Genomic DNA, 27,186 nt, shown 5'->3' on the forward strand with positions numbered 1-27,186 from the left:
CAGCTTGTACACCTGCTATTTGGAAAGGCTGAGGGAGCTAGTGTGGCACAGACAGGAAGGGGAACACTGAGACGATTGTTATGTCTTCAAATCATCCTTGCCTTTTACAGCTTCTCCTAATAGTGTTTTTCTCACACTACCTAAGTGCTTAGTGCCACGTATATATCTCTAAACACAAATGCAATTTTATTTTCTCATTGCTGTATTTTTAATTTGATAATATAAGTAAATTCTTGATTGGCTTACTTATTTTAAAAAGCATCCCTGTATATTTTTATAAGTCATTAAGTACTTTACATGTTGATTGATGTTGTAATACTGTATTTTATTTTTAACACAAAAGTTGGCCAGACAACGAAAGTTTTTGCCAGGAGAAACAATTTTGAAAAAGACAAATTGGTTTTTGTTGCAAGAAAATACACAGACTTGAATTGTAAAGGCAAAGTATTGTTTTATTTCTAAGCCTCTGTAGACTAAGGATTAGTCGATCTGCTGTTTCAACATTTAGACAATATTAGGAAATTTACTTTAAAAAGTAGTGTTTTATTCAGAATGGTTGATTATATCACTACTACCAAGATATGATTCAGTCTGTCCAAACATAAGAAAAGTGTGGTTACATATGACCCCAGTATTAAAGCAGTACAGCCTGGATGACGTCAGTCCCTCTGAGAGTATGTGATTGTTAATATCAGGTACGTGCAACCATGCTTATGAACTGAGGGCATTTATGGGCCCTTTATGAGAAACATAAAGACAGATACCTGGCGCTTTACTGGTCAGTAAGCACCTAATAAAGACCAGCTGCTTGACTTCACGTTGGCTGCTGTGTAGAACACTAGACAGGCCCCTTTTCAAGGAGCAAAAGGAAATGGCACGTGACGAATATCATAAGGTAGTAATTTAAGACAGTTGTGCACAACAGTGGCCTTAAGTGGTGTATTTAGTTCTCTTGTTAAGGGACGGTGACTTGAAGAAAGTATTAAGCCACTAGTAGGTTTTTACTTATTTAAAACCATAGGAACTAGTTAAGCTAACTCATTCCCCCCTACACGAGAAACCCTAGCATCCTGAAGATGCTCTGTTTTAATAGGCATTGTTGACTGGTAGAGGGGTTACTGTTGTTCTTCCTTTTGGAGATTAGTCTTTCAGCATTTCACCTGGAACACTCTTTAACACCATTACAAAAACTCCTTTCCCATGCTGCCCTGCTCTTTTTAGTCAGTGCACCACCTGTCTATGAACTGAGTAGGATGGTATCTTTATTTTTATTTCACCAGAGTTGAGGATTCCTGTGGACTTGTTATTGATGAGAAAATAACCTGTGTAAACCTAGTACAGCTGAGACATTAAAAGATGCATACGTTGTCATGTATGTAGGTGCGTGTTTTCCTTTCTCCATTTCCTTAATTGCTCTCAAACTTCTTAAATGAAAATGAAATTGAAATGAAAAGTATGATAGTTTTTGATTTGGTGATTAATACTAAAAATCATTGAGTTTTGTGGTATGCAAAGAAAAGTAAGTTTTTGTAGGCAGTAGAAATTTAATCCTAGCACGAGGAACATCTTTTGCTCTACCTGGCCAGTTTATCTCTATGTTTTCAGTGCTTTATTTTGGTTTTTGGTTTTTTCAAGACAGGGTTTCTCTGTAACAGCCCTAGTTGTCCTGGAACTTGCTTTGTGGACCAGGCTGGTCTCGAACTCACAGAGATCCATCTGCCTCTGCCTCCTGAGTGCTGGGATTAAAGGTGTGTTCCACCACTGCCTGGCATCTTCACTGTTTTCTGTGCCGGGGATGGAACCCAAGGTCTTGTGTATGCTGGGAAAGTCAGCTGTATCCCAAGTCCTATACTTGTACCTTAAAGGCTTTTTATAACTAATTTTTTAAAAATAGTGACTACTTTTTAAAATGTCTGTATGAGTTGAAATGGAAATTTTCTCTCAGAATAGAAAGTACATATAAAATGAGCAGTAACAGTCACTGTGCTAGATGAGGCATAAAAACATGTTTTAAAGCCACAGGTACAAAAGGAGCTTAAAATGTTTCACAAGGAGCTACCTTTACAATGCTGAGTGTGCCTGAGTTATTTTAAATAAAGACATTCCATTTTCCAGGACATGATTTATACAAGAAAACATATAATGTCCTGTTGAACATAAGCCAAATACATTCCCAGACGCTTTGTTACCCAAATCTTGTGAGAGAGTTCTTTATAGATGTTTTTGGCAGAAGTGACAGTTTTAGAGGAAACATATAAGAAGTACCAAATGCAATTTTCTGGGTTGCCATAAATGGTTAAAAGTCATTTGTAATAGTATAAACATCTGGGTATGCTAGACAATGCCAACATTTAAATTAAGGGAAAAAATGTATTAGGTAAATAAGCTATTTTGTATTTCTAGTTACATTTTAAATGTGTTTGATATTTGATACTAATATCTAACTGAACAATGTTTTAGAAGTTGTAATTGAAAACTAATTTCTATAAGCAGAAAGGAGAAATTATATACTGATGAGAATATTTTATGTACTTTTCCTCCTTTATTTGAGTAATGGCTGAGTTGTTCAGTATGTAATTTATTTTCTTCATCTTTCCTAGAAAACACCAGTCATTCGTTCATTGTTATATCAAGTAGTCATTGTTTATGTTCTGAGTACCAAGCACTAAAAGGCCTTGGGATAAACAGGTGACAAAGGTCTACTTCAGGAGGGTGACAGGCAGGAAGTGAAGAGGACATGTGTTCAAGTACATGCAGGGAATTGTTTGGAAGAATCAGAAGTGGTGGACAACTACAGGAACAGAGCAGGGGGCACATGTCTACTCACAGCTGTCAAGTCAGACAGAATCCAGCAGGGAGTGTGAGGAGAGTCCACCCCTGGCTGTGGAGCTATTGGCACCTGATAGCACCTGTGGAGAAGAGTCATTGGTTTTTCTTTACTAGTGCAGTCCCTTAGCAGTGAGTAACTGTGACCAAATGAAAGAGACACATCCAAAAATACATGCACTAGGTGGGTATAAATACAGCGGCACAGATATAGTGTAAATTTTTTTTTTCAATTAAAATGGGGAAAAACATACAAAGTTGGGTAGGTAGAGAAGGGGAAGTGGACTTAGAGGATTCCACATTGTAAAATAAAGCACACTGAACAAAATTATTCAGAAATAATAAAAAATTTAAAATTGTTTTGGCAATAGTGGTATGGGAAGGTAACCAAAGTTAAGAGTTACTTGACTTTTCTTAAGTGATTGATATGTACAGGCTAAGTAGATTGGTAGCTAGGGAAAATCTTTCTAGACAGAGGGATTCAAATGAAATGAGGTGGCATACTTTGAAAATGTTGAAAGGTGGCATGCATGTGATTGTGTGGTGTGGTGGGTTGGTTGGTATGCAGGACTGGGAAGGTGGAGTGGAAGTGATTAGCTGTGTAGGAAGATGAAACTTAGTCATGAATCACAAGCAGGTCATCAACTGTTAATACCAAAACAGCAAGGGAGAAGGACACAAGTGCGTCCAACCTGTTGACTTTACAGTATGACATCGTAATCACACTGGGGAGAACAGTATGGTTGGTTTACCTTCCCTCCAATCCCCCCAAAATAATCTTGTCGTGTTTTAGGTAAAGTAAAAGTTTTATGTTAGGCTGTATTTATAACTACTCCTGGCCACAGATTGGACAGGTCTGGTTAAAAACTGGTGAATTGAAATGTTTCTTATATGGGCGGCGGAGACTCAGCTCAACCCCATTATTTCTGCACAGGCTTGTGAGCTGAGTGCTGAAGATGTTAGGTCTTGCAAGGGATGGTGAAATCTGGATTTTCATATAATAGGTCCTGGCTTGCTTTCTAGAGCATTGTAAAGGCCCTGTGTTGTAGGTTCAAATATGCTGTTTACCTTATTACACTGCTTGGGTTTTGTAGGTGTTAATTTTGTTGCTGCTTACCGCTCTGTTTTCATGGTTTTGGGCTCTGCTCTTTTCTAGTGGCTGTATTATCTATAACTTTTCTACATGTAAATAGTCTTTCCTTTTAGAAAAATACTAAGCTTTATAAAGTAGCAATGAAAATAAAGGCATTTAGTAAGAACAAAACCCCTGTGTGGGCAGGGCAGGTCCCTCCTTGGGGGATGCCATCCATGGTGATTTGCAGTAGGAAATGATGTTGGTGCTGAGGTCTAGAAAACCTGTTCTCGGAGGGTTTGACGCAGTAGTAACATTCACTAACTGGAAAAAGCATTACATCTTTCCTTTTCAGTGATAAATTTCAGTCCTCTTTTGGGATATGTCTTATCTATGCAAAACTTTTGCTTTTAAAACTTTCTATATGGAAACTGTAAGTTATTTGAATCAATAGTGAAAGGTTGAGGGGAACTAATAGAGAGGGAAAGCATATATGATTTTCTGGCATTAAAAATATTATATAGCCAGGCAATGGTGACACACGCCTTTAATCCCAGCACTCTGTAGGCAGAGGCAGGAGGATCTCTGTGAGTTCGAGGCCAGGCTGGTCTACTAGAGCAGGTTCTAGGACAGCCAGAACTGTTACACAGAGAAACCCTATCTCAAAAAACAAACAAACAAACAAAAATGTTATTATGTGCTTGGGGGATAGAGAGAAGGCTCAGTTGATAAAGTGCTTATCCTGTGAGCATGAGGACCTGAGTTCAATCACCATACCCACGTAAAAGCCAGGCATGCTGGCTCACCTGTAATGTCAGTGCTGGGGAGGTCCTGGCAAAAGGACCTCTGAGTCAGACCTCAGTTCTGGCAGAAGGACTTGTGATGGCCAGCCAGTATAGCTGAGTCAGTGAATTTGGGGTTCAGTGGGTCACTTGTCTGTAAAAAATGAGGTGTTAAGTAATTTCGAGAAGACATCCAACAGTTGCTTCTGACCTTCACACACATGTATGCATACCTCCCACCTGCCATACACACATGAACACATACACACACACACACACACACACACAAATATATAATTATGTAAAATCTCTGGGCCGCCCAGTGGTAGAATACTTAACTCTCAGCAGGATTAATTCCCACTGCTGAAAAATCTTAGTCATTTTCTCCCTCCCTCACTTTCCCCTCCTATTTTCTCCACTGCCTCTCTGTCTTCTTTCTTCCAAACATACATAGTAATTCCAATCAACTATGGTGTAGTAGAACTCATTAGTGATATTTTACTGTAGTAATGAATTGAATTTATTTCCAACAAGCAGAATTTTAAGAGTTACGTTGGGAACTGGGGACATACCTCACTTGGTAGAATATTTGCCCAGCACACGTAAGCCCCTGGGTATAGTCCATAGCACTGACTAGACCAAGTGCAGTTGCACATGCCTAAAATCTCAGCACTCAGGAGGTATAGGCCAGAGGATTGGAAAGTCAAATTCATCTTTGTCTAAAGCAAGTTTAGGGTCAGCCGAGGATACATGATGAGACCCTGTTGGAGAATAATCATAAAGTTAACTTTTTACTCAGCAGTTAATAATTATGATGAGACAAAAAAGCAAAACAAAACAAAAACAACAAAATTGACCATGTTGTATAGACCTTAAAATTCTCCCTGATAGGTTGATAGGTTGCAAATACTTAAAAGAAGCCAGGTGGTGGTGGTGCACACCTTTAATGTCCAGCACTGGGGGGGGGGGGGCGGGGACAGAGATAGGTGGGTCTCCGTGAGTTTGAGGCCAGCCTGGTCTACAGAGTGAGTTCCAGGACAGCTAGAGCCAAACAGTGAAACCCTGTCTTGAAAATCCAGGAAAAAAATAAAAGAGAAAGAAAGAAAGAAAGAGAAAGAAGAAAGAAAGATGCTTAAAAGACAAAGCAGTTTCAAATTACAAATAGATGTGGTATTATTTTTAAAAAAACATTTAGTGTTAAAAGTCATTTTGTACGAGTTGAAATTCTGTAATAAAAAGAGACTGTCTGGTGTGTTTGGAGGTGGTACACACCTTTAATCCCAGCACTCAGGAGTCAGAGGTGGTGGATCTCTGAGTTTGAGGTCAGCCTGATCTACGGAGTGAGCTCCAGGATAGCCAGAGCTACTTGGAGAAACCCTGTCTCAAAAACAAACAAACAAAAGTCAAAACTGAAGGACTGTCTAGAGATTTGGAGATGTCTTAGCAGATATAGCATTTACGATGCACCATATGAATGCTGAGAGGCAGTAATTCGGTGCTTAGGAGGTAGGTAGACAAGGGATTTCCAGAGCAATCTGTATAGTTGGACTAGCCGAATCAGTCAGCTCTTGGTTCAGAGTGAGAGACCCTGACTCAAAATACAAGACAGAGAGCAGTCAAAGAAGAAAACCTATGTCAAGCTCTGGCCTTCTGCAAACACCCATGTATACACAAAGACCATCTAGTTTCTAACTTTAGCTTTGGTTATAGTTAAATGAAGAATCCAAATCGTATTAATACTGTATCAACTTTAAGTTTATTTTGGGGACTAGAGAGATGGCTCACTGGTTAAGAGCATGTACTGCTTTTGTAGAGGATTCAAGTTTGGTTCCCAGCACCCATACCCATACAACTAACTATAATTCTAGTTTCAGGTACCAGATATAATCTTCTGGCTTCCATTGGGCACTTCTACTCATGTACACTGTGATGGCTAGTTTTATGTCAACTTGATATGAGCTAGAGTTATTTGGGAAAAGAGATCCTCAATTGAGAAAAATGCCATGACCCAATCGGGCTGTGGGCAAGCCTGTAGTGCATTTTCTTTTCTTTTTTTTTTTTTAAATATTTATTTATTATGTATACAATATTCTGTCTGTGTGTATGACTGCAGGCCAGAAGAGGGCACCAGACCTCACTACAGATGGCTGTGAGCCACCATGTGGTTGCTGGGAATTGAACTCAGGACCTCTGGAAGAGCAGGCAATGCTCTTAACCTCTGAGCCATCTCTCCAGCCCCTGTAGTGCATTTTCTTGTTTGATGTGGGAGAACCCAGCTCACTGTGGGTGGTGCCCCCCAGGGCTTGTGGTCGTGGATGATATAAGAAAGCAGGCTGAGTAAGCCATGAGGAGCAAGCTGGTAAATAACATTCTTCCATGGTTTCTACCTTCAGTTTCTGCCCTGATTTTCCTCAGTGATGGACTGTGTTCTGAAACTACAAGCTACAATAAACCCTTCCCTAAGTTGTTTTTGTTCATGGTATTTTCTCACAGCTACACAAACCCTAACTAAGACATACATTACCCCCACACAACCACATATTTAAAAATCAAATAAAATTAATTATTGTTAAGGTTGCCAATGCAAATAGGATCTAATACTTGTAGTCGGACATTTCTGTCTCATCTGCCAGCTCCCAAATAACCACATGGAGACTTCTTATTAATTATAAAAGCTCACCCAATAGCATAGACTTATTTTTAAAAAGCTAGCTCTTGTAACTTAAATTAACCCATTTCTGTTAATCTATGTGCTGCCCCAAGGCTCGTTTACCTCATCATATTTTAAAAGAGGCAAACCATGCCTGGTTCATCTCTGGGTTTCTGGGTTCTCGTTCTGGTCTTCCCAGTTATCTCACTCAGCTGACTGTTCAGTAAACCTCGTAGGTGCTCAGTCATGAGATAAGCAGAGGAATATGAGAAGTATGATACACTTTAAGGTGTTCTGTGAGGATGGTGTCACATGCACTGTCATTAGTCACAGGTAAAATGTAAAGTTATGATGCACTCACTCCTGCACATTTGATTTTGATTCTAAGACCATGGCGTCACCTCTGGGTGTTCGAGAACTCTGCTGTGAAAGATGTACTGTGTCACGCACTCCATGTCGTGCTTTCTGCACACCAGGCTCCATCTCAGCTGATTCATTGCTCAGCTTGAAAATGCTTCCCAGCCCAGCTTGCATTTCTAAAGAATTATTTGGGTGTGTATGATTATTCACAGGACTATTGTATTTGGACTAGAACCCATTTCTGAATAATAATATTTTGCCTGCCCATATAAAGAAAGTTCTGATTTCAAATTGTGGTTTGAGCCCAGTTTTTGTAGAGAAATATTCAGAATTTCTGAGGAGAGGAGAGCAAGTATTGCTGGAGAAAAAGATGAGTCTTTGGGGACTTGGAATGGGTGTGTGACTTCCTTTTCTTCTAACTTCTCAAAGTTAATACATTTCTTCCCATGTTGTCTGCTAAGTTCTAAGGTCCCTTTCTTTTCCTTTCTCTACTCAAATGTCACAGTACATTTAAGCCCGTGAGTTTGAAACAGCCATGTGCATCCCCTATTGCATTAGGTCAGGGACTAATAATGAGTTTAAGACAATTTTATCTTGTCATTTTGACCTAAACAATGCCTTGGCTTTTTTGCTTACTATGTAAAAATAACTTTTATTAGAATCTTTGCTTTATGAGTTTTACTCTGTAACTGTTTATTGATCATGCAAGCCTTTTGTTTGGTTGGATTCTTTGAGATAAGGTCTCACTATGTTGCTCATGTTGGCTTCAAATTCTCAGGCTCAACTGATCCTCCTGCCTTGGCCTCCTTAGTATCTGGAACCACAGGTGCAAACTACAGTGCCCAACTTATTAGAAAAAAGCACTATTTAATTTGTTTTTATTCTGTGTATATCTGATGTACACTGGGTGTGTACACAGGCCTGCCATGGTACATATAGGGGCCTGAAGACAGCTTTGTGGAGTCAGTTCTTTCTCCACCTTTGTGGATTCCAGAGAAAACTCAGGTCATTAGCTTACAGAGCAGCACTTTTACCTACTGAACCATCTGGCTTAATGACTCACTTTCTGTTTTTAACTGTTTGTTTCAACTGGAGACAGTGTAATATAAGCTTTATATATGGTTTCACATATAAACTGTGAGTCCCATGTAATTCTCTTCTTCTTCCCGCTTTTCATCTCTCTTGAGAAAGCATAGACAAGCTTCACTGTGTGTAGCTCAGGGTCCTTCTGCCCTAGGTTCTTAAGTACTTGGGGTTGCAAACATGTACTTCTGTGCCTAATGTAATTTTTTTGTTTTTAATGACCACCTTGAAATAGCAAAAAAAATAAAGAAAAAATCATTTTTTGTTAAGATTACTTATTGGAGCTGGAGAGATGGCTCAGCATTTGCTCTTCCAAAGGACCTGGGTTTGATTCCCAGTACCCACATGGAAGCTCACAACCATCTCTTAACTCCAGTCCCAGGGGATCTGCTGCCTTCTTCTGTCCTCCATATGCACTACATGCATGTGGTACACAGACATACATGCAGGTAAAATACTCACCCACTTAAAGGCAAAATCTTAATAAGATTATTATTTTTATGTGTGTGTGTCTCCATGGGTTTATATGCACCATGTGAGTACATGTCCGTTAGGGCATCAAATCCCCTAGACTAGAATTCCATATGATTGTAAGATATCTTGTAGGCTCCATGAATTAAACTCAGCTCCTCTGCAAGAGCAGCAAGTGCTCTTAACCACTGAACCCCATGAAATTAATTTTCATAATTTATTTTAAATAAGATGACCTCAAATTATTATTACTTTGAAGTGTAATCAGTATAAAATCAATAGTAATAGACACACTGATAAAGAGAAGGTAGCAGGGCTAGAGAGGTGGTTCATGGGTAAGAGGGCTTGCTATGCAAGCATAAAGACCTATGTTTAGATCCCAGAACCCATGTAACAAGGCCTTATGGTTACACTTGTTCCCATAACCCCAGCACTGTGGGGGCTGGAGAGCACAAGGCCTTCTTGCTTCAGTGAGAGACCCTATCTCCAGGGACTAAGGCAATAGTGATAAAGTGATACCTGACGTCCCCATCAGCCTCCACACGAGTGTACAGGCACAGGTGCATCCAGTGGGGGAAGGCTGGGCTGTTTTTCGGCTGCCATCTGTAGTCCTGGAGGAGGTGATTTACACTGATTCCTGCTCCAGCTTGCTGATCTGGTATTTTCCCTGTGGCCAAGAGTTCTGTCACATCTAGAATTTTGCTAGGTAAGTGACACATGCCCATAGTGTAAAGTACTTGAAGAATCTAGAGAAATGATTTTTACTGAGTCAGACTTCAGTAATAGGTCCTTCCTCCACCTTTTATATCCAATTTAAATTCCTTGTTGGAAAGATAGGAAAGATTTAAATAAATATAAAACTTTTATATAAAAATATAAAAATCCAAAAATAAACCTTGGTTTTTATAATATGGCAACCATCTCTATTTTGGTGAAGTTAGCCTATTATATGAATGGCATTTTGTATTTCAGAATTTTGCAATTTAGAGAACCACAAGGCATTGCAAACCTTTAACATGAATGCTTTATATTTGCATTTAGTACTGTAAGTCAGCATTCTAGACATTATATAGGACAGAATGGAGACAACAGAGAGACCTAATGAATACACATACAATACAGGAGGAAAGTCACAAGAGGAAGGAAGTTAGGAACTTCAGAATGAGGAGTGGTTATGAGTCAGTAGAGCTGTCAGTGAGAACTCTTCATCAGAGGGAGAAATATAAGCAGGATTTTGTGGGAAGCAAGAGCAGGAAATACACCAGACGTTGATGGTCAGTTGACTTTTCAAAATAGTGCCAAAAGCATGGGACTTCACCATGTAAATGGAGCAACTGCTTTCCCATGAAGAGAATCGGGTGCCTGCCATGTTGAACACCTGTCTCATACCACACACAAAAATGAACTTGGTAAGGATCATGGCCCTAAATTTTGTATTCAAAACCATAAAAGCTCTTAGAAGAGGTAGGAGTAAATTTTCATGGTACTGTGTGAAAAAAATAAAAAGAAGATAAATTAGATAGACTTCATAAAGATTTAAGAATCTAATGTTTCAAAAGGCAACGGGAAAGAGAAATGACACACAGAATGGGAAAAGTAACTGCCAGGCCTAGTGCCTGGCTAGGGACTCAGCTAACCGGCTCTTGTCAGGGAAGGAATAGGCATGTGCTGCCTTATTGGACCTTACATGCAGTCTCCTCTGCTTTCTTCTAGGATGATGTCTTGTGCTTCCCCTTAAAACCATTGAGCACCTCTTTCAGCTCTGCTGTCCACTTCAAAGTGAAAGATATAGACTGTTGGATGGAGAGGCTCTTCAGCTAAGAGCTCTTGATCCTTGGCATGATTAGCTTGTGCATAGGACATCTCCTGATTTCATTTTAAACTTTGCTTTTAAAAATTCCAACCATTTTACAGGTTTTGCTTATTTTAAAGTACAAATTTAGAAATCACCTAAACATACTTTTAAGTCGGCCAACAGCATTGTAACATGATTCACATGTTAGCGCTCATGCTTTTAATTTCCATTGCCATTTTTTTCCCCCAGAGTGCTTTGCTCTATCAGCTGTCCTAAGCCATGGTGTTAGCTGGTTAGAGACTCTTTTGGCTCACCAACAACAGAGCCCAGCCAGGAAGACAGAGCATGGAAAACGTAAAGTTCTCCTTTCCATTGCCTCCCATTAAGTGAGAGTTATTCTGGAAATGCATCGTGTGAGAAGGCAGTGGTGACAGTTTGCTCTTGACTTGTGCATTTCTGAGTGGGTGGAAACCTGTTGCGATTTTTACACTTCTGTTAAGGAACTGATCGTTTTTCTGGAGATAAGACATGTGGGATACTGCATCCCTTGCCTTCTAGGTAATTTCTGTCCAGGTTTCCTGAACCAAAGAAAAGATGACCGCAATTGGCCATTTCCTAGTAGAACAGGGCACATACATTTCTAAATAGGTCTTGCTGCGTGTTTGTCCAGGCTGGTTGGCTAATGCTGTCTTTATCCACTTCCTTGTAAACAGTTGTGCTCCACCAAGAGATGCTGGACGATGCACAGAAGAAACTGATGAACTTAGTGAGCAGCACAGAAGGAAAAGTAGACAAGTGAGCTTTGTCTTTTGATTCCTCCTGGGTTACAGGAATTGCTGTCAGAGAACAGTGGAGCTACAGCAGAGGTGCACACCTGACTGCGTTTTCAAGAAGCAGTTTGCTTTTCTTACATAGTGAGGTGTAGCTAGTTGTCACAACAGTCAGTAGAGTAACTTACCTTCTTTTATTTTTAAAGTCTATTTCTCCAATTCATTTCTTTTCTCAAATATTCAAGTGTTAAAAGAAAAATCACTCCTGCAGAGTGGTGTCACATGCCTTTAATCCCAGCACTAGAGGCAGGTATGATCAAGACTAGCCTGGTCTATAGATCAAGTTCCAGGATAGCCAAGGCTACACAGAGAAACCCTGTCTAGAAAAAAAATATTGCTTATACATGAAATACTTGGAAAGTAAAAGGTTTATCTTTAATATTTTCCCCTCTTTTTGGTTTTTTTTTTTTTTTTTTTTGAGACATGGCTTCTCTGTATAGCTCTGGCTGTCCTGGAACTCACTTTGTAGATCAGGCTGGCCTCAAATTCAGAGATCTGCCTGCTTCTGCCTCCCAAGTGCTGAGATTAAAGGCATGCGCCACCTCTGCCTGGCATATCTTTTTCCTCTTTATTACCCTTAAGTAAACATATCTAGCATGTTTAAATGTTTAAAGTTTGGAAGAGGCCGCTTGTTGGTTCCTGGCCGCCTAGCTAGCTTATCACACATAAACTGTATTAATTAAATCATTGCTTGGCCCCTTAGCTCTAACTTATTATTGGTTAACTCCTATATCTTAATTTAACCTATTTCTATTAATCTGTTTATTGCCATGTGGCAGTGGCTTACCGGCAAAGTTTTGACATGTCTGACTCTGGTGGCGGCTTCATTGCTTATCCTCTGACTCTGCCCTTTTTCCTCCCAGCATTCAGCCTAGCTTTCCCTGCCTACCTAAGTTCTTCCTTGCAATAGTTCCAAAGCACTTTCTTTGTTCATTAATTGTAATCACAGCACACGGAGGGGACTCCCACATCAGATTAGGTCTAAAATCTAGTTATTCATGCAATAATATTTCACTTAATATTTTAAAATTTAAGGTTTTATTTTAAATTTTTAGTAAATGTGGTCGGGGACATATAACATCCATTTTCATTTCTCTTGCATTTGAGAATCACCTAGTCAGGTGTTAAAAATTGCTTATGAGATACCTCCTCAGTTGATTATGAGTCTGAAGACTTGGTGGGCTAATAAGTGATTTTTTAAAAAGTATGCATTTTGGGTTGTCTGAAATATTCCTAGTTAGACTTCTTTAACAAGCCACTTTAGAATACCTTATTATTCAGTTTTTATAATTAAGCCACTCATTGTTTAAGTAAATGTTTAAGTTTGGGTATACTTGTGTTAGTAAAGTAGGCCATGTTAGGTATGCCTAAGCTGTTTCTGCCTTGACTTTCCTAGAGTCCTTATGAGAAACCTCTTCATTGGTCATTTCCATGCACCTAAGAATCAGCGTCATGAAGTGCTGCAACTGATGGGGAGCATCCTGGGTGTTAAAAGGGAGGAAATGGAGCAGGTAACTAGACAGCAAAACCACTCTAGCTCCCCTTTTCTCTTTACTTCTCTCATTCTCTGGTCTCTCCCCCCTTCTCTTTTTCTCTCTTTCACTGGGCATGAGACCTAGCATGTGTTTCACATGTTGAGTAAGCATTCCACCACTGAGCTACATCCTGGTTCTCATGCTAAATATGTTTATAATTACTTTTAATAGGAGCATAGTAGAAAATGTCTCTTTTTAATGTATATATAACAGGTTTAATACAGTTTTCTTAATCAAAGAGATAGATTTGTTCAGTTTGTATTGATGTTAGTTTAGTTTACAACTTACAAACTAATTCTCACATCAGATTGTTGACATTTTTGAGATGTAACCGTGCCCAGAACATTTATTTCAGATTGTGCCTAGGAGGCATTATATTTTCTCTATATCCTCTGTCAGTAGAAGGAAACATTTACTAGAATTTGAATTATAAAGCATGATTTACTGTTCCCTGAAATCACATAAGAGAGGTTCTTATTTTTCTTGTCTTATGTGGTAATATTTTTCTGTTTGAAAATGTTGGTGCAGTTGTTTGCTGAAGATCAAGGAGGTGTTACCCGGTGGATGGCAGGATGGCTTGGAGGAGGATCGAAAAGTGTGCCCAGTACACCCTTGAGACCAAGTCAGCAATCTGTGTTGAATAGTGTAAGACCCAGTTTTACTCTTGCTGACCATGAATAATGAAATGATAAATATCACATTCATTTGCATAGTGACAGATTTCTACATCATCTAATACAATCATAGTAATATAACCAAATGTTTTCTTTCAGTCCTTTTCAGAACTTTTTGTTAAATTTCTGGAAACAGAATCTCATCCATCTGTCCCACCTCCAAAGCTGTCTGTTCATGACTTGAAACCACTGGATTCTCCAGGAAGAAGGAACGTTCACACTAACATACCTGGAAGTGCCAAAGGTAAACTTCAGTGGTGAAAATCAAATGTTTAACTTATGACTTAGATTTATGGTGACACTAAGTTTTCAGTGTTTTTTAAATATGTAATACTGCTTCCAAAATTCTAATGTCACCAAATTTGGGTCTTATGTGTTGTATCTTGTTATTGATTTGCTTTAATTAATGTCAATAGTATAAAATGTTTTCACTTTTATATCAAAATAATCTTGTGAGAATCATTTTGTCTACATGAGAAACCTTTCATTGGTCACTTCCACACAGCTCCAGATCATATATATTGTAGTTTATCTATAGGCATTTGATTTTATTTCCCTTTTCAGTGTAAGCCAGTTTGAATCACTCTCCTGCTTACATCTTTGCTTTGTCAGCGGTTTTCACTTCTCTCTGATGGCAGCCATTACTAATCAAAGTTAGATGCACATAGTTTGAAAATCATTTTCAGATTTGGACTTCTTGTATTCAATAACCAAACCTTGTCACATAAATAATAAATGTAAGGTTGGTTCAGTTAACTGACCTAATCCAAACAATGTGGACAAGCACCCTTACGTGGCAAAGATCTGTCTGGAAGGAAGTGGTTGGTGGCTGCATGTGTATATAGTTTTGGTCCCGCTGAGTTGTAAAGTTTTTATTTCATACTGATGATACTGGCATATAGTAAAATTTATGGAGTTGAAATTGAATTATCCATGAGACTGTGAACCAATTCTCTTTTTTTCCATATAATTTAAATTTACATATTTTAATTTGGACTCATATATTTTAGTATAGAGTTAAGATATATATCATATGCTTTATAGTTCTTATCACATACCATAGTTAAATTTGAATAAAATATTAGATAAATTGTGTTTTACAATTTTTAAAACTTCTTTAGTTATTTAGACAGATGTTTCTGGTTTTTTTGAACTTTTATATGAAGGTGAGGTAATAAAGTTTATCTCTCACTAAGATAAAAGGTTTGGCTGCTGAATTCAGTAAAAAGTCACTTAGGAGGTACAGACTGCTGAGGACAGTTTTCTTTTCATGTTGTACTAGGTCGTAGTTTCTTAAGAGAGATTCTCATGTTCTTCAGCGAAAGGTCTGCTCATTTATCTTCACCTCCTATCATTCTCTCTCCCTTTCCTTTCCTCCCCCCTCCCGCCCTTCTCTCCCACCCTCTCTTTCTCTTGCTTTCTTTCTCACTATCTCCCTTTCCTTCCTCAGCTGAACTCAGCTTGAGTGTATGTATCAGTCAGAGGTGAACTGTGTTGTGGCAGAGTTTGCATGGAGGATACAAGCTTAGTGTTCCTACTGTATTCACCAGTGTGCGGAGCTTAGTCCCCACGCTGCGTTCATCATTGTGAAGAGCTGTGTCTACACTGTTCACTACAGTAGAGATTAGTGTCCACCTGTGTTCACAGTGTGTAGAGATTGGTGTCCAGCTGTGTTCACTGCTGTAGAGATTGGTGTCCACCTGTGTTCACTACTGTAGAGATTAGTGTCCACCTGTGTTCACTGCTGTAGAGATTAGTGTCCACCTGTGTTCACTGCTGTAGAGATTAGTGTCCACCTGTGTTCACTGCTGTAGAGATTAGTGTCCACCTGTGTTCACTGCTGTAGAGATTAGTGTCCACCTGTGTTCACTGCTGTAGAGATTAGTGTCCACCTGTGTTCACTGCTGTAGAGATTAGTGTCCACCTGTGTTCACTACAGTAGAGATTAGTGTCCACCTGTGTTCACTACAGTAGAGATTAGTGTCCACCTGTGTTCACAGTGTAGAGATTAGTGTCCACCTCTGTTCACAGTGTAGAGATTAGTGTCCAGCTGTGTTCACAGTGTAGAGATTAGTGTCCAGCTGTGTTCACAGTGTATAGAGAGTAGTGTTCAGTGTTTACATTGTGTTAGGAGCGTTTCCAGTGTGGAAAGCTGTGGTCACAGGAAGTCCAGCAGGGGAGTCCAGACGTGCTCTGCGACTGCTGCATATAATGAGTTTGTCCCTGTCTTTGTCTTTGGTGCCCACTCTCTTAGTTTCCCATTGCATAAGAAGGGACCTTGCAGGGTTTTCTTAGCTCTCACCAATGGATTTGTTAGTGTTCTTAGGTCATAAACCAGAATTCTAGCCACTAAAACCAGTCCTAAGCCTATTCTAATGAAAATGAATTATAGCTTTCCAAGCCGATAGAGAAATTCTGCCACTGAGAATGGTCTCCAGCCTTTGAATGTCTAAAAAGATGAATGAGTAATGTATGCATATATTGTTTGTTTTTCTGGCAAATTAATCTTAATTACTTCTACATCACTATAGTATGGTATGCCAGCATTTCCGTAGCTATCATAATCACAAGGAACTTAAGTTCACATGTCCTTCGTCTTTCAGGTAGGTATGGAAAGTAGCCTTGCAACAAGACACCATTATTTTAAAACTATTACAGCCAGTCAAGCTTTCCGTTATACAGCTAGAGTTTGAGGGTCAAATACTTTTATCAGTGTTGTTGCACATACAAGTGCCCTCTGCCCCCTTTCCCATTCCTTTTTCTTCTTTTCTTCTCTTTTATGCTGGGGTCTCTGGCCCACCATGATCTGCAGTGTAATGCTCAGCAGGAGGCAAGAAGGCAGATCAGGTCTCTGACTCTGAGTAGTTTTTTAGGTATATTTAAGCAGAGCACAATTTGGTGACATTTTTTTCTGGCGATAAATGACTCAGCCCTGTGCACAGTAAAGCTTAAGACATGACTACATCAAAGCTCTTTGTAAAGTCCATATGACATCTTCCACACAGATGGGTTCCGTAGATTGACCGTATGCAGTACCTCCTATAAAGATAGGATCTGTAGATTGAGAAGCACACCATAAGGGTCTGTGGGAGCATCCAGTGGGGTCTTGGCCTTGCAGACGTTACAAAGGTCACCAAGATATTAACTACACCAATCCCCAGCCTTTGGGCAGAAACAGGTTAAACGCCCCCACTCCCGTTTGAAGGAAGGACCACATGTGTTTAGCATTTCTGGTTCCCCCCTGCTTATCTGTGAGCACAAGGATCTCTGTCCTCCCACACGTTTGCCCCTCTCCTTTTCATAGATAGAGTCTGCTGTAGGATCCAGAACTCAGTGGCATATTAATTTAATTAATAGGTAGCCAAGTATGGAAGCCTAAAGTACATGTGACATTGTTTTTTTAAATATCAGAAAATGCTTTGAATGACTAGAAATGAACTTTAATGAGGTTTTTATAATACACATTGGTATTCTTAAAATGTTACTTGTTTATTGTATGTCCATGTGTCTATATGTGTGTAACTATGTAAGTATGTGTACTCCTGTATACCCTTGGAAGTCAGAGCAACTTTTGGGTTGGATTCTCTCCTACCACGTGGATTCTGGAGTTGAACTCGGGTCATCAGGGTTAGAGGTCTCACAGCAGGTGCTTTACCTGCCTAGCTATCTTGCTGGTCCATAGTTTGTATTTTCTGCTTAGGATTTGAGGATCTGTTGGTGTTCTTGAATAAAGAATGGCCCAAAACCTGTGCTAAATAGTAGTGTTATGATCAGGAGGGTGAATTTTAAATTGCTACTAGCGCTAAATTCTTACTCACGTGTTAAAGCTGAGCATGGCATTACAGCTCCAGCTCTAAGAGGAGAGACAGCAGGAGCATCCTCCGCTGTTAGGTTCATGGCCAGCCTGAGTAGACCCTGTCCCAGCAACAGACACCAACAGCCATGTTCGTGAGCTTTATAAAATTATTGGAACACGTTTCTTAATATTACTGTGTTCAGGGTCATTTCATTTAACCTCTTTGTGAAGGGTAGAAGCCAAATCATCTTTATCTTATCTTTTAGATATAACAGAACCCAGGACAGGAAGAAGAACAGATCTGAGTCCATTCTTGGCTCCCCGCTCAGCAGCTGTGCCCCTTATTAACCCAGCTGGACATGGACCTGGTGGGCCTGGGCATCTTCTTTTGAAACCTATGTCGGATGTTCTCCCCACGTTTACACCTTTGCCAGTGTCACCTGACAACAGCGCTGGCGTTGTACTCAAAGACCTTCTAAAGCAGTAGGGCGCTTCCACGCCAGACTGTACAGCACTTTAAGGAAACCATGAACACTGTATGTATGAACTTTATCACAAAGTGGCCTTCTGGAAAGAGTTGTAGTTGTAATTTGTAATTTGTCTGTTAATAAAATTATTCATAATGCTCTTAGAAAGTGCAGGTGTCAGAAGAGTAAGAACTGCTATACAATTTGCTTTTTTATTCATTTTGTCATTTTACCTAATTTAAAACTAGAAACACTCGATTTACTTTTTAATTTACAAAACTCCAAAAAGGAGAGGCAAGAGTAACCATCTGCTGTCTCCTCGGACTTTCAAGCTCATTTCATATAGGGGCATGCTGTTCATCTTCTCAAATAAGGAGTTTATTCCACCACCACCCCCAAAGGTGCCTAATAAAGGCTTCTCAGCACAGAGCAGAAGATGCTCTGTCTGCAGAGTGCGTCAGCCACCTGTAGAGACCTTGTGTAGGGAGAGAACAGAGCTGTTCCTGGGAGGTTGTGGCTGTCCTGAGGCAAAGTGGGTACGTAGTTCTATGCAATTCTAATGTGTATAGATTCATCTGGCCACCACAGTTACTACCCAACTCTTCATCCAAAGGGTCCCCTGAGCTGCCTTTTTTTAGTTCTTGCTGCCCCGCTTAACCTTCTGTAGTTTTGTTATTCCGGAAGAAGGGCTGTTGAAATGAAATCACGTGTTAGTGCACTCTCTTGAGTTGGGTGTTTCCACATGGCATAATCTCTGAGAGCCATTTGTGTTGTTTCATGGACCGGTAGTTTGTTTCCTTTTATTGTGGAGTACATGCTATGAGTAACTCATGGTATCATTTAGTTTTAAAAGCTGAACTGTCCATTTTTAAGTACCACCTAAAACTACAGGTTTCTAGCAGTTCCTAGGGCATGTGGTTAGCTTCAACACTTGGGAGGCAGAAGCATGCAGATTCTTAGGAATTTGAGGCCAGCCTGTCCTACACAATGAGTTTCAGGCTAGCCAGAGCAACAGACATAGTGAGACCCTGCCTCAAAACACGGACACACACCAAAAAACAGATGAAACCTAAAGGTTTCCTTGCAAACTGCACAAAATCATGTAACTCTTTGTAAGTGTTACACTGTATGGCTGCATCCACATAACCCTTACACCACAGTATTACACCAGCAATACCTGGAGACCTATCACCTCCTGCCCCCCCCCCACCCCCCGTGGCTGTCTGGGATGCGACACTCCCTGCTGTGCTCCAGCACCAGGTGTTTGGAACTGAAAGCGAGTGTTTCTGTCCTTTTTTACAAAGCCATTATGAAAGAAAAGAGTCCTAACTCACAGCTCTTGTACCAGGATGTTCATATTTGTATTAGTTGTTGACGTTGTGCATTGAAAAGCCATTTCTTGCATATTTTGTAAGTTCAGATAAGCCTTTAAACCAGAAGAGCCTGTATAGCAAGGAAGGGTGGGAAGCAGACTAATTCAGAAATGTCCACAGCCCTGGCACCTGTCAGAACTCAGCTGGGTTGTTTGTGAATTTCCCTGTGATAAGCTGTGTGTTTCAAAGACTGGAGGTTTCAGTTTTAATGGTGTATTGATGTTTAAAATACCCTTTTTTTTAAAAATTAAGTAACTGAGATAACGCTGCTTCCTTGGTCGCCTGTGGCCTTAACTATGTATAGCCCCTTCTCTGCTATGTTAGAAAAAATTGCCATCAGAGAAATGTTAAGCTGCTCCCACCAGTTTCACCAATGTTACAGATGCCTCTCAACTTAGAGTGGGCTCAGCCCAGTAAACCCATTGTAATTAAAACATCTAGAATTAAGCTGTCAGCCGACCTGACTTAGCAAGGCTGCTTCCTCTCAGAACCACGAGGCTGACTGGGAGCCACAGCTTCTAATGCTGCCAGCATTGAGAAAAGAGAAATTCTAAATCTGAAGCATGATTTCTGCTTAATGTGTATCATTTCAGCACACCCCTAAATTGAAACAGTTAAGCCTCAACAGTAGGTTGAGGCTCTACTGATACAGGTATTTGTATGTTCCTTTACTCTTGCTCACTAGTTGGGCCATTTATGGTGTGACGAGAAAATTAAGTTCCACATGAAGCAGCCTAAAAGCTAGTTTTTATATTAAGAAAATGGAAGTTGTAAAATGTTTTCTTATGTAAACAATGTGTTTTACATTTAAAATACATTTTATGACATTGAAGTTTCTTGACTGAAACAACCTGCCCTCCCCACCCATTCACTTGGCCTCAGTTTGGAAGCGGTCATGGTGGGCTCCACACCCAGGCATCAAAGAACATGGTATTACATGGCTGCTATTGAAATATATGACTTTGTCTGAAAGCTGCAGTACCTAATGTCTGTGTTGTATGCATGCTAAGTGTTCATTGATCTAAACCAGACATGACTCATCAGCTTTTCTGAACTAAGTTGTGTCAGAGATGAACCATCTACTCAAGGAAACTTGTTAGCAGAGAGAGCGAGAAGCATGCACTTTGTGTTACCCACAGGACACCGCTAGCGGTAAGCGGTAACTGCAGTAAGTCTGCTCTTGACAGCTTCCAGCACCCGGTAGAATTTGCAGCTGCCACAGGTTTACCACACTGTTGGAGCTGCAGTAAGTTCACTGTTGATATCTCTGTGTACCTAGCAGTGTTTCATGGTTGAGTTTTGCATTGGAAGCCACATTTCTTCACAACATTCCTAATGGTTTTCAAGTACAACGAAATACACAGTCAAGCATTCACCCTGCCGTTGGAGCTGATTGAATGTAATCATAGCATGTATGTCTGTGAGTCTCGTTTGTTTTTTAAAAGGGGGAAACCAAAGCACATAAGCAAAAAGATGGCACGCAGCTAGCCAGTTCAACATCAAGTATCACCCAAGAAAAGCCTTTAATTCTTTTAACCTTCCAAGGACTCAAGAACCTTCAAGTGCTTACTCAGTCAGCTATGGGGAGGAGGGGCAGGCCCAGGCCTAGGCAAAGAGATGAAAACCATAGAAAGTGCTGCATTTGGACTGGGTTTTTTAAATTAAAGAAATTTTCATATATTGAAGCATTTAAAGCATCATCTAGCAACAAAAATTATCTTCTGTAAATATCAGTTAAGTTAGGTAATATTTATTTTATATATTCCTATGTAAAAATAATGATCATTGTAATGTTGACATTTGTGATGATTTGCCAATCTTTATGTCTTAACTTATGATTTAATCACTTAAAATTGATGCATTGTCTTTATAGGAAAATAACAAATATGAGCAATTTCCAACTGTATCATGAGATTCGGTTGTGTTTTATATAGAGTTAAAGCCAATGCACTCTTGAATTTCTCAAGAGCATTGCAAGGCAAAAAAAATTCTTCAAATAAAAATGACTTAAGTTGGCCATGTCTTCATCCACAATAAAAACACTTGGGAAACAGCTGCTGGCGTCTCTTTAGGAGGAGAAATGACTTCCATGTATTGCCTCTGCTGACTGCTGACTGAGGATGTCTGCTGCTGGGATTCAGTTTGAGCCCTGGAGATGTTAGTATGGACTACTTAAGACTCTTCAGGATTGTGTGTGAAAGGAGGGGTGTGAGGGTTTAGCTGGACTTTTCCTCGCTTGCCTTCAGAGGAAAGAGTGTGGATCTCAGGTTGCTTAGTTTTTCTCCAAGGTAGTTAGTGCATCTACATTTTCTTTTAGACATAGACTCTATTTTTAAATGAATTATTTAAATTTATTTTATGTGCTTTGGTGTGAAGGTGTTAGACCCCCTGGAACTGGAAGTTAGACAGTTGTGAGCTGCCATGTGGGTGCTGGAGATTAACTGAACCTGGGTCCTCTGGAAGATCAGCCAGTGCTATTAACTGCTGAGCCATCTCTCCAGCCCCGATAGAACCTGTTTTTAATTCTTCGTGTGATAACATTATTGGAGAATTTTTTTTGACAGCTAATTGGAGTTGTGACTTTCACCCATCTTGTGTGACCTTTAACAGAATTACTTTGAGGGCCTCATTTTGCTCACATCTGAAGTATACGCAGCTTGCTAGCCTTGTGATTGATAAAGAACAGTGACACGTTTGTTCACATGTGTATCACATGAGAAATTGTCCTGCTCTTGGGGGTTTGAGTAGAGTGGTGCGGATGGAATGGTGAGAACAAAAACTCTGCTGGTGGGGAGTGGCAGGGCGAGGGCTGTGGGGAGGTAGCTCTGCTGACAGGAGGGGCGGGGGCGTTGTGAGGCTGGGAAAGCTGTGAGAACCGCGGTGGAGGAGTTCTCAGCTGCCACACTCCCTTCCCTGGACAGGATCGAAAGAGGTGCAGCTAGCGGGTGGATTGTGCGCAGCTGTGTTGTGGGAAGTCTGAGAAGGAAGGAGTGAGGTCTGTCCTCAGGCTGCGCCGAGTGGGTGAGACAGACGTGTACAGGTGAGCGAACAGTGTGAGGAACATCCGTGGGGTCACACATGCTGAGCACTAGAGGGCCCTGCTTTGGGGCTGGCGGTTCAATAGGAGGAGCATATCTTGGCAGCTAGCTAGTGAATGACAGCAGACAGTGGTTCTCACCATGACCAGTTCTAGTGGAGTATAAAACGTTAGCAACTGAGCCTTGTTCTCCTTCCTTGCTCAGGCCGTGTGAATAAAGATGTAACAGGGAGTATCAAGCAGATTGCCAAAACTTGGCACATCCTATAAATTAATAATTCTTTATAATTGCAGTAATTTTTATCTTGGAGACGGGGCTGTTTAAAAATGCTCACTTGAGGCAAACATTTGAACCCTGAGTTGGTTTTCTGCACTGGTTCCTACCATGGAGTCTTCCTTTCGGTCCTGCTGGGGTTGACATCAGTCATTTCCTGTAATGATGCCTAACTGAGAATGTCCAGCTGTCTCTCTACGCATTCTTTAGCTCCAACAACCTTTAACTTCAGTTCGCTGTTCTGGCCCTCAGCTGAAGCTCAGTGATTTGAAGTATTTGGCTGAATTTCATACCAAGTTTGTTAAATTTACTTCTAGATAGCCCAGAAATTCAAGGTGCGTTGTTTTGTCGTCACCCCGGAACACAAGGCCTGTGAGTTCTCCCCCAGCGCTGGGCCACCGTGACGGACGTGTCGCTTCCAGAGAGCACAGCCCCTGAAGAAACCCTGTGTTCCTGTGTGGCCTGTTGGTGGAAGGAACTCTGACATCATCCGTGGGCCCTTAGCCAAGTCTGTACTCAGGTACTTTCTCGAATAACAGGGACCATCAGGGGAAAATTATAAATTGTTTTTATTACAGTTTAGCATATTTTGTATGTGTGTGAATGTCAGAGCAGCAGGTGGGAGCTCTTTTTTCCATCATGTGGGTTCCAAGGATCAAACTGAAGTTGTCAGGCAACCTCCTCTCCTGAGCCACCATACTGGTTTATCAGATTCTAAGTGGACAAGTTAATTGTTTATCTTTAGAGCTTTCACGGGCTGTTTAGTCCTTTGAAATTTTGAAAAAATCATTAGGAAGTTTGTTTTTCTCCTCAGAGCACTGCCACTCTCGTAAAGTTGCTGCCAGCAGAGTTTTAGATACATTTGTTCAGCTGTGTTTTCTGCAAAGAGGTGCTTAGTAGTTGTCACCTGTAGGGGAAGCAGTGCGGCTGCTGAGTCCGCTCTTCACAGCATTGCTCCTTAAGGAATGAAGACTTCTGCTTTCCACTCGGTCTGCCTTTGGTTCTCTTTGCTCCTGTTATCTGATCATTTTAAAAAAGTTTTTATTCCCGTGTGTGTGTGTGTGTGTGTGTGTGTGTGTGTGTGTGTGTGTGTGTGTTGCCAGAAGAGGGTGTTGGATCCCTTGGAGCTAGAGTTACAGGTGGCTGGTGAGCGCTGGGACCTGAGCTTGAAGCTGCTGGAAGAACGCTCTGCACCCCTAACCATGGAGGCAGCCTGTTGTGTTGTTTTGTTGTTTTTGAAACAGGACCTTGCATGTGGTCACGAGTCTAGGTCACAATATCCAGTTAATTTTCTACTTTGGGCATCAGATTTGCTTGCTGAGATTTACCCTGCTGTCACTCTTCAGTGTGTGTGAAATACCGGGATCCAACTATTAGGGGGATCTGGATGGCCCGTTATGGAGAAATCAACCAGTCCTTCCTGCAGAAAGCAAACTAACTTGTCAAGAAAGCAGCCATTGGAGGCTCTGGGAGTTGACGGGGGAAGGTTACAAGGGCAATCAAGAAGTTGAAAACAGTTCCTGCAAAGCTTCTTGCACTTTCTGTGTAACTCTTGGAATCTGGTGCCTTCCTGCTGTGGCTCCTCTCGCCCATACCTCTGAGTCTGTCATGAAAAGCAGCAGCTTTGCTGCAGAACGGCATAGGTGCAGGGCTGGGAATGAAGGCAGGAGATGGATGGTGGCTGGTGGGCCAGCGGGAATCCACTGCACCCTTGCTAGGGAGAGTTGTAGCTGGTCAGGGGTGATGCGATCTTGGGTGGGGGAAGCCACAGCGTGACTGGGAGGGAGATTAGGACCTGATGGGCTGCCCTGCTTCCACACAGCCCTCTACTATGTGTGGAAGCCTCAGACTCTGCAGGTTGAGCAAGAATGAGCATGGTTGAGTATTGGTCTCAGCAGGATTGGCCCTGGGAAGTCAGACTAGAAATTCAAACAAGAATATAAAACAGTGTGGATGAATGCTTAAAAGAAATCCCACACTAGCTCAGAATTGAGAAAGAGACGGTTATTTATTTAAGGGTAGACTCACAAATCAGAATTCTCTGTTTGAACAGAGATCAGAAAATGAATCCCACAACCCAAACAGAGAGGCTGGAAAAGAGTCCAGACGCATGCTCTACATCCGCATATATAGTATAAAAGGCTATGCCCCAGTGGGCGGGTAACCACTGGCTGTAAAACTTCCTACAGCACCTCCCCCTTTTCTTTAAATAAGAGTTCTAAGCCTAATACAAAATTATATACAATAAGAAAATATATTTAATAATTATTCTATCCTAACTAGTTTAAGTCTTGTATAATAAATAACTTGGCCAAGTCATGAAAGGAAAGTAACTACAACTATCTAGTCTTTAACTCCATCAAAGATCTGAGAAAGGAAATAATATTACTTGAGTAAGCAGGAAGTGCTATCAAGCAACTTTTAAAAATGTGCAACAAATGACAGAGACAACTGGCTACCTGGGCAATCACCCAAAGTCTCATTTGCAACGCTGAAGCAACCAACTTTGGCTAAGGCCTAGAATAACTGACGTACCATTTTTAGAGGCAGGATATTTTTTAAAACTGTCTTATCCTGTCTTGGCAAGATTTGACAGTCCTGCTTATCCATTTTCGGATATCATGTATCTTGTCAGTGGTTGAGGAATGGGCATTTCTTTGCCCAAAGACCAGTTTTGCCAAGAAGAAAACAAGCTCCAAGTGGAGTGTCATTGGTGCTCAACATTGTCTTGAGAATATATAGTATAAGAGGCCACGCCCCAGTGGGCGGGTAACCACTAGCTGTAAGACTTCCTATGGCAAAACAGAGCTGAAGGAGCAGCTGTGCTAAATGAAATTTTATATATATAATCAGAGTCAGTAGTTGCTATACTATAACCAGAATTGCCTGGTTTTCAACCAGAAATAATGAGAAACGTGAAGAAGAAAGTATGGCTCATGTTTAGCAAAAGAAGAGAAAAAAAGTGGGCCAAGATGCTGCATTTGGCTCACAAAAACTTTGAAGTGCGATTGCAAGTTTGGAAACCTCAGGAGTGTCCAAAGAATGCAGAGCATAGTGATGAGCCTTTGCTCCTGGGCCTCGTCACATGGTAAACCGTGCCGTGTTAGCAGAGGCTTGAAATAAGAGCTTTGAACACAGACATACATGTAGTGAATCACAGCAGATTCTGTGCCTGTCACCAGCTGTACCAACATCAATCCAAGCCCACCAGTTCTTGTTTCAGCTCGGACTCCCATCTACTTTTTTTTTTTCTTTTTAAAGCATTTTTACAGCAGCACATCTTAAAACCACACCAAATAAGGAGGCAGTGCTGGAGTTAGTCTGTGTAGGATGATGTAGACATCACACAGTAAGTGCCTCGCCCAGTCCTGACCTCTCCAGGAGTGCTACTACTGAAACTACAACTCCATCGTGTCTGGATTCACAGAGATGCTCACACAGATCCAGGCTAGGGAGGCATGGGGCTTCCTGGTTTACCACCTGTAGGTGTGACCTGAACCAGAAGCCTCTCTGCTTGGCATCTTCTTTGCTTGGATGTGGGCTTCTAAAGGCGAACAGTATCCATCGCTCACAGAAAGAAGCAGGGATGTGTGCACACATCACAGCAAACTGGGGCAGTGGAAGTAGAGGTCACATGAGCCATGTCTAAGTCTAGAAATGAGGAAACTCCAGTCACTTCTGTAACAGTGTTGGATGCTGCAGAAGGTGGCCAGGTGTGCATTGTCTGTTCCTCAGCTTCTCTAGAGTTCCAGTCCCAGTCACAGATTGGCAACCCTTATCACTTGGGTTGAACCCAGGCGACTTCTTACTAGAATTTCATAATCTGATCCCATTTCCTGTTGCTCCACGTCTGTTGTCCTAGGCACAGAAGACTAGCTCCAGTATCAACATCTTGCTATGGCCCTGGAAGATTTAGCACAACAAAGCTTGCCTTAAGACTCTTACATCTAAACAGTCTAAGATGAAATTAAATGTCAAGTCTCCTTTTGTGGTCATAAGTTTTCACACTCAGCAAGTTTCCAGTGCAGTTTCAGATGGACATTTTAGAATGGAATGTTCCTTAGAGTGGTCCAGGCAGAGTAATCGGGCATCAGATCCACAGATTACCATGTCGACCAAACATCCAGAAGTCCATGGACATTGCCGATAAGTCTGAATCAC

At 40.9% G+C, this 27,186-nt stretch overlaps 1 protein-coding gene across 4 annotated transcripts in view; it reads left to right on the forward strand.

Moving 5' to 3' along the window:
- Positions 1–27,186, forward strand: part of Trip11 (thyroid hormone receptor interactor 11) — an 87,580-nt gene that overhangs the window by 57,629 nt on the left and 2,765 nt on the right. For 2 of the 4 annotated variants that reach the window (XR_005286138.1, XR_005286139.1), the window contains exons 17-22: positions 11,753–11,834; positions 13,266–13,380; positions 13,933–14,049; positions 14,178–14,322; positions 18,141–18,410; positions 23,343–23,545. Coding sequence is in view for 2 of the 4 variants with exons in the window: in XM_038335958.1 (XP_038191886.1) it covers positions 11,753–11,834; positions 13,266–13,380; positions 13,933–14,049; positions 14,178–14,322; positions 18,141–18,361 (680 nt within the window). In the remaining 2 variants the exon portion in view is untranslated. Of the gene's footprint in view, positions 1–11,752; positions 11,835–13,265; positions 13,381–13,932; positions 14,050–14,177; positions 14,323–18,140; positions 19,539–23,342; positions 23,546–27,186 lie in introns of those variants that run through there. The other 2 variants (XM_038335958.1, XM_038335959.1) reach the window with 1 other exon arrangement.

Source organism: Arvicola amphibius, chromosome 7, assembly GCF_903992535.2.
Source record: "Arvicola amphibius chromosome 7, mArvAmp1.2, whole genome shotgun sequence".
Taxonomy (NCBI): Eukaryota; Metazoa; Chordata; class Mammalia; order Rodentia; family Cricetidae; genus Arvicola; species Arvicola amphibius.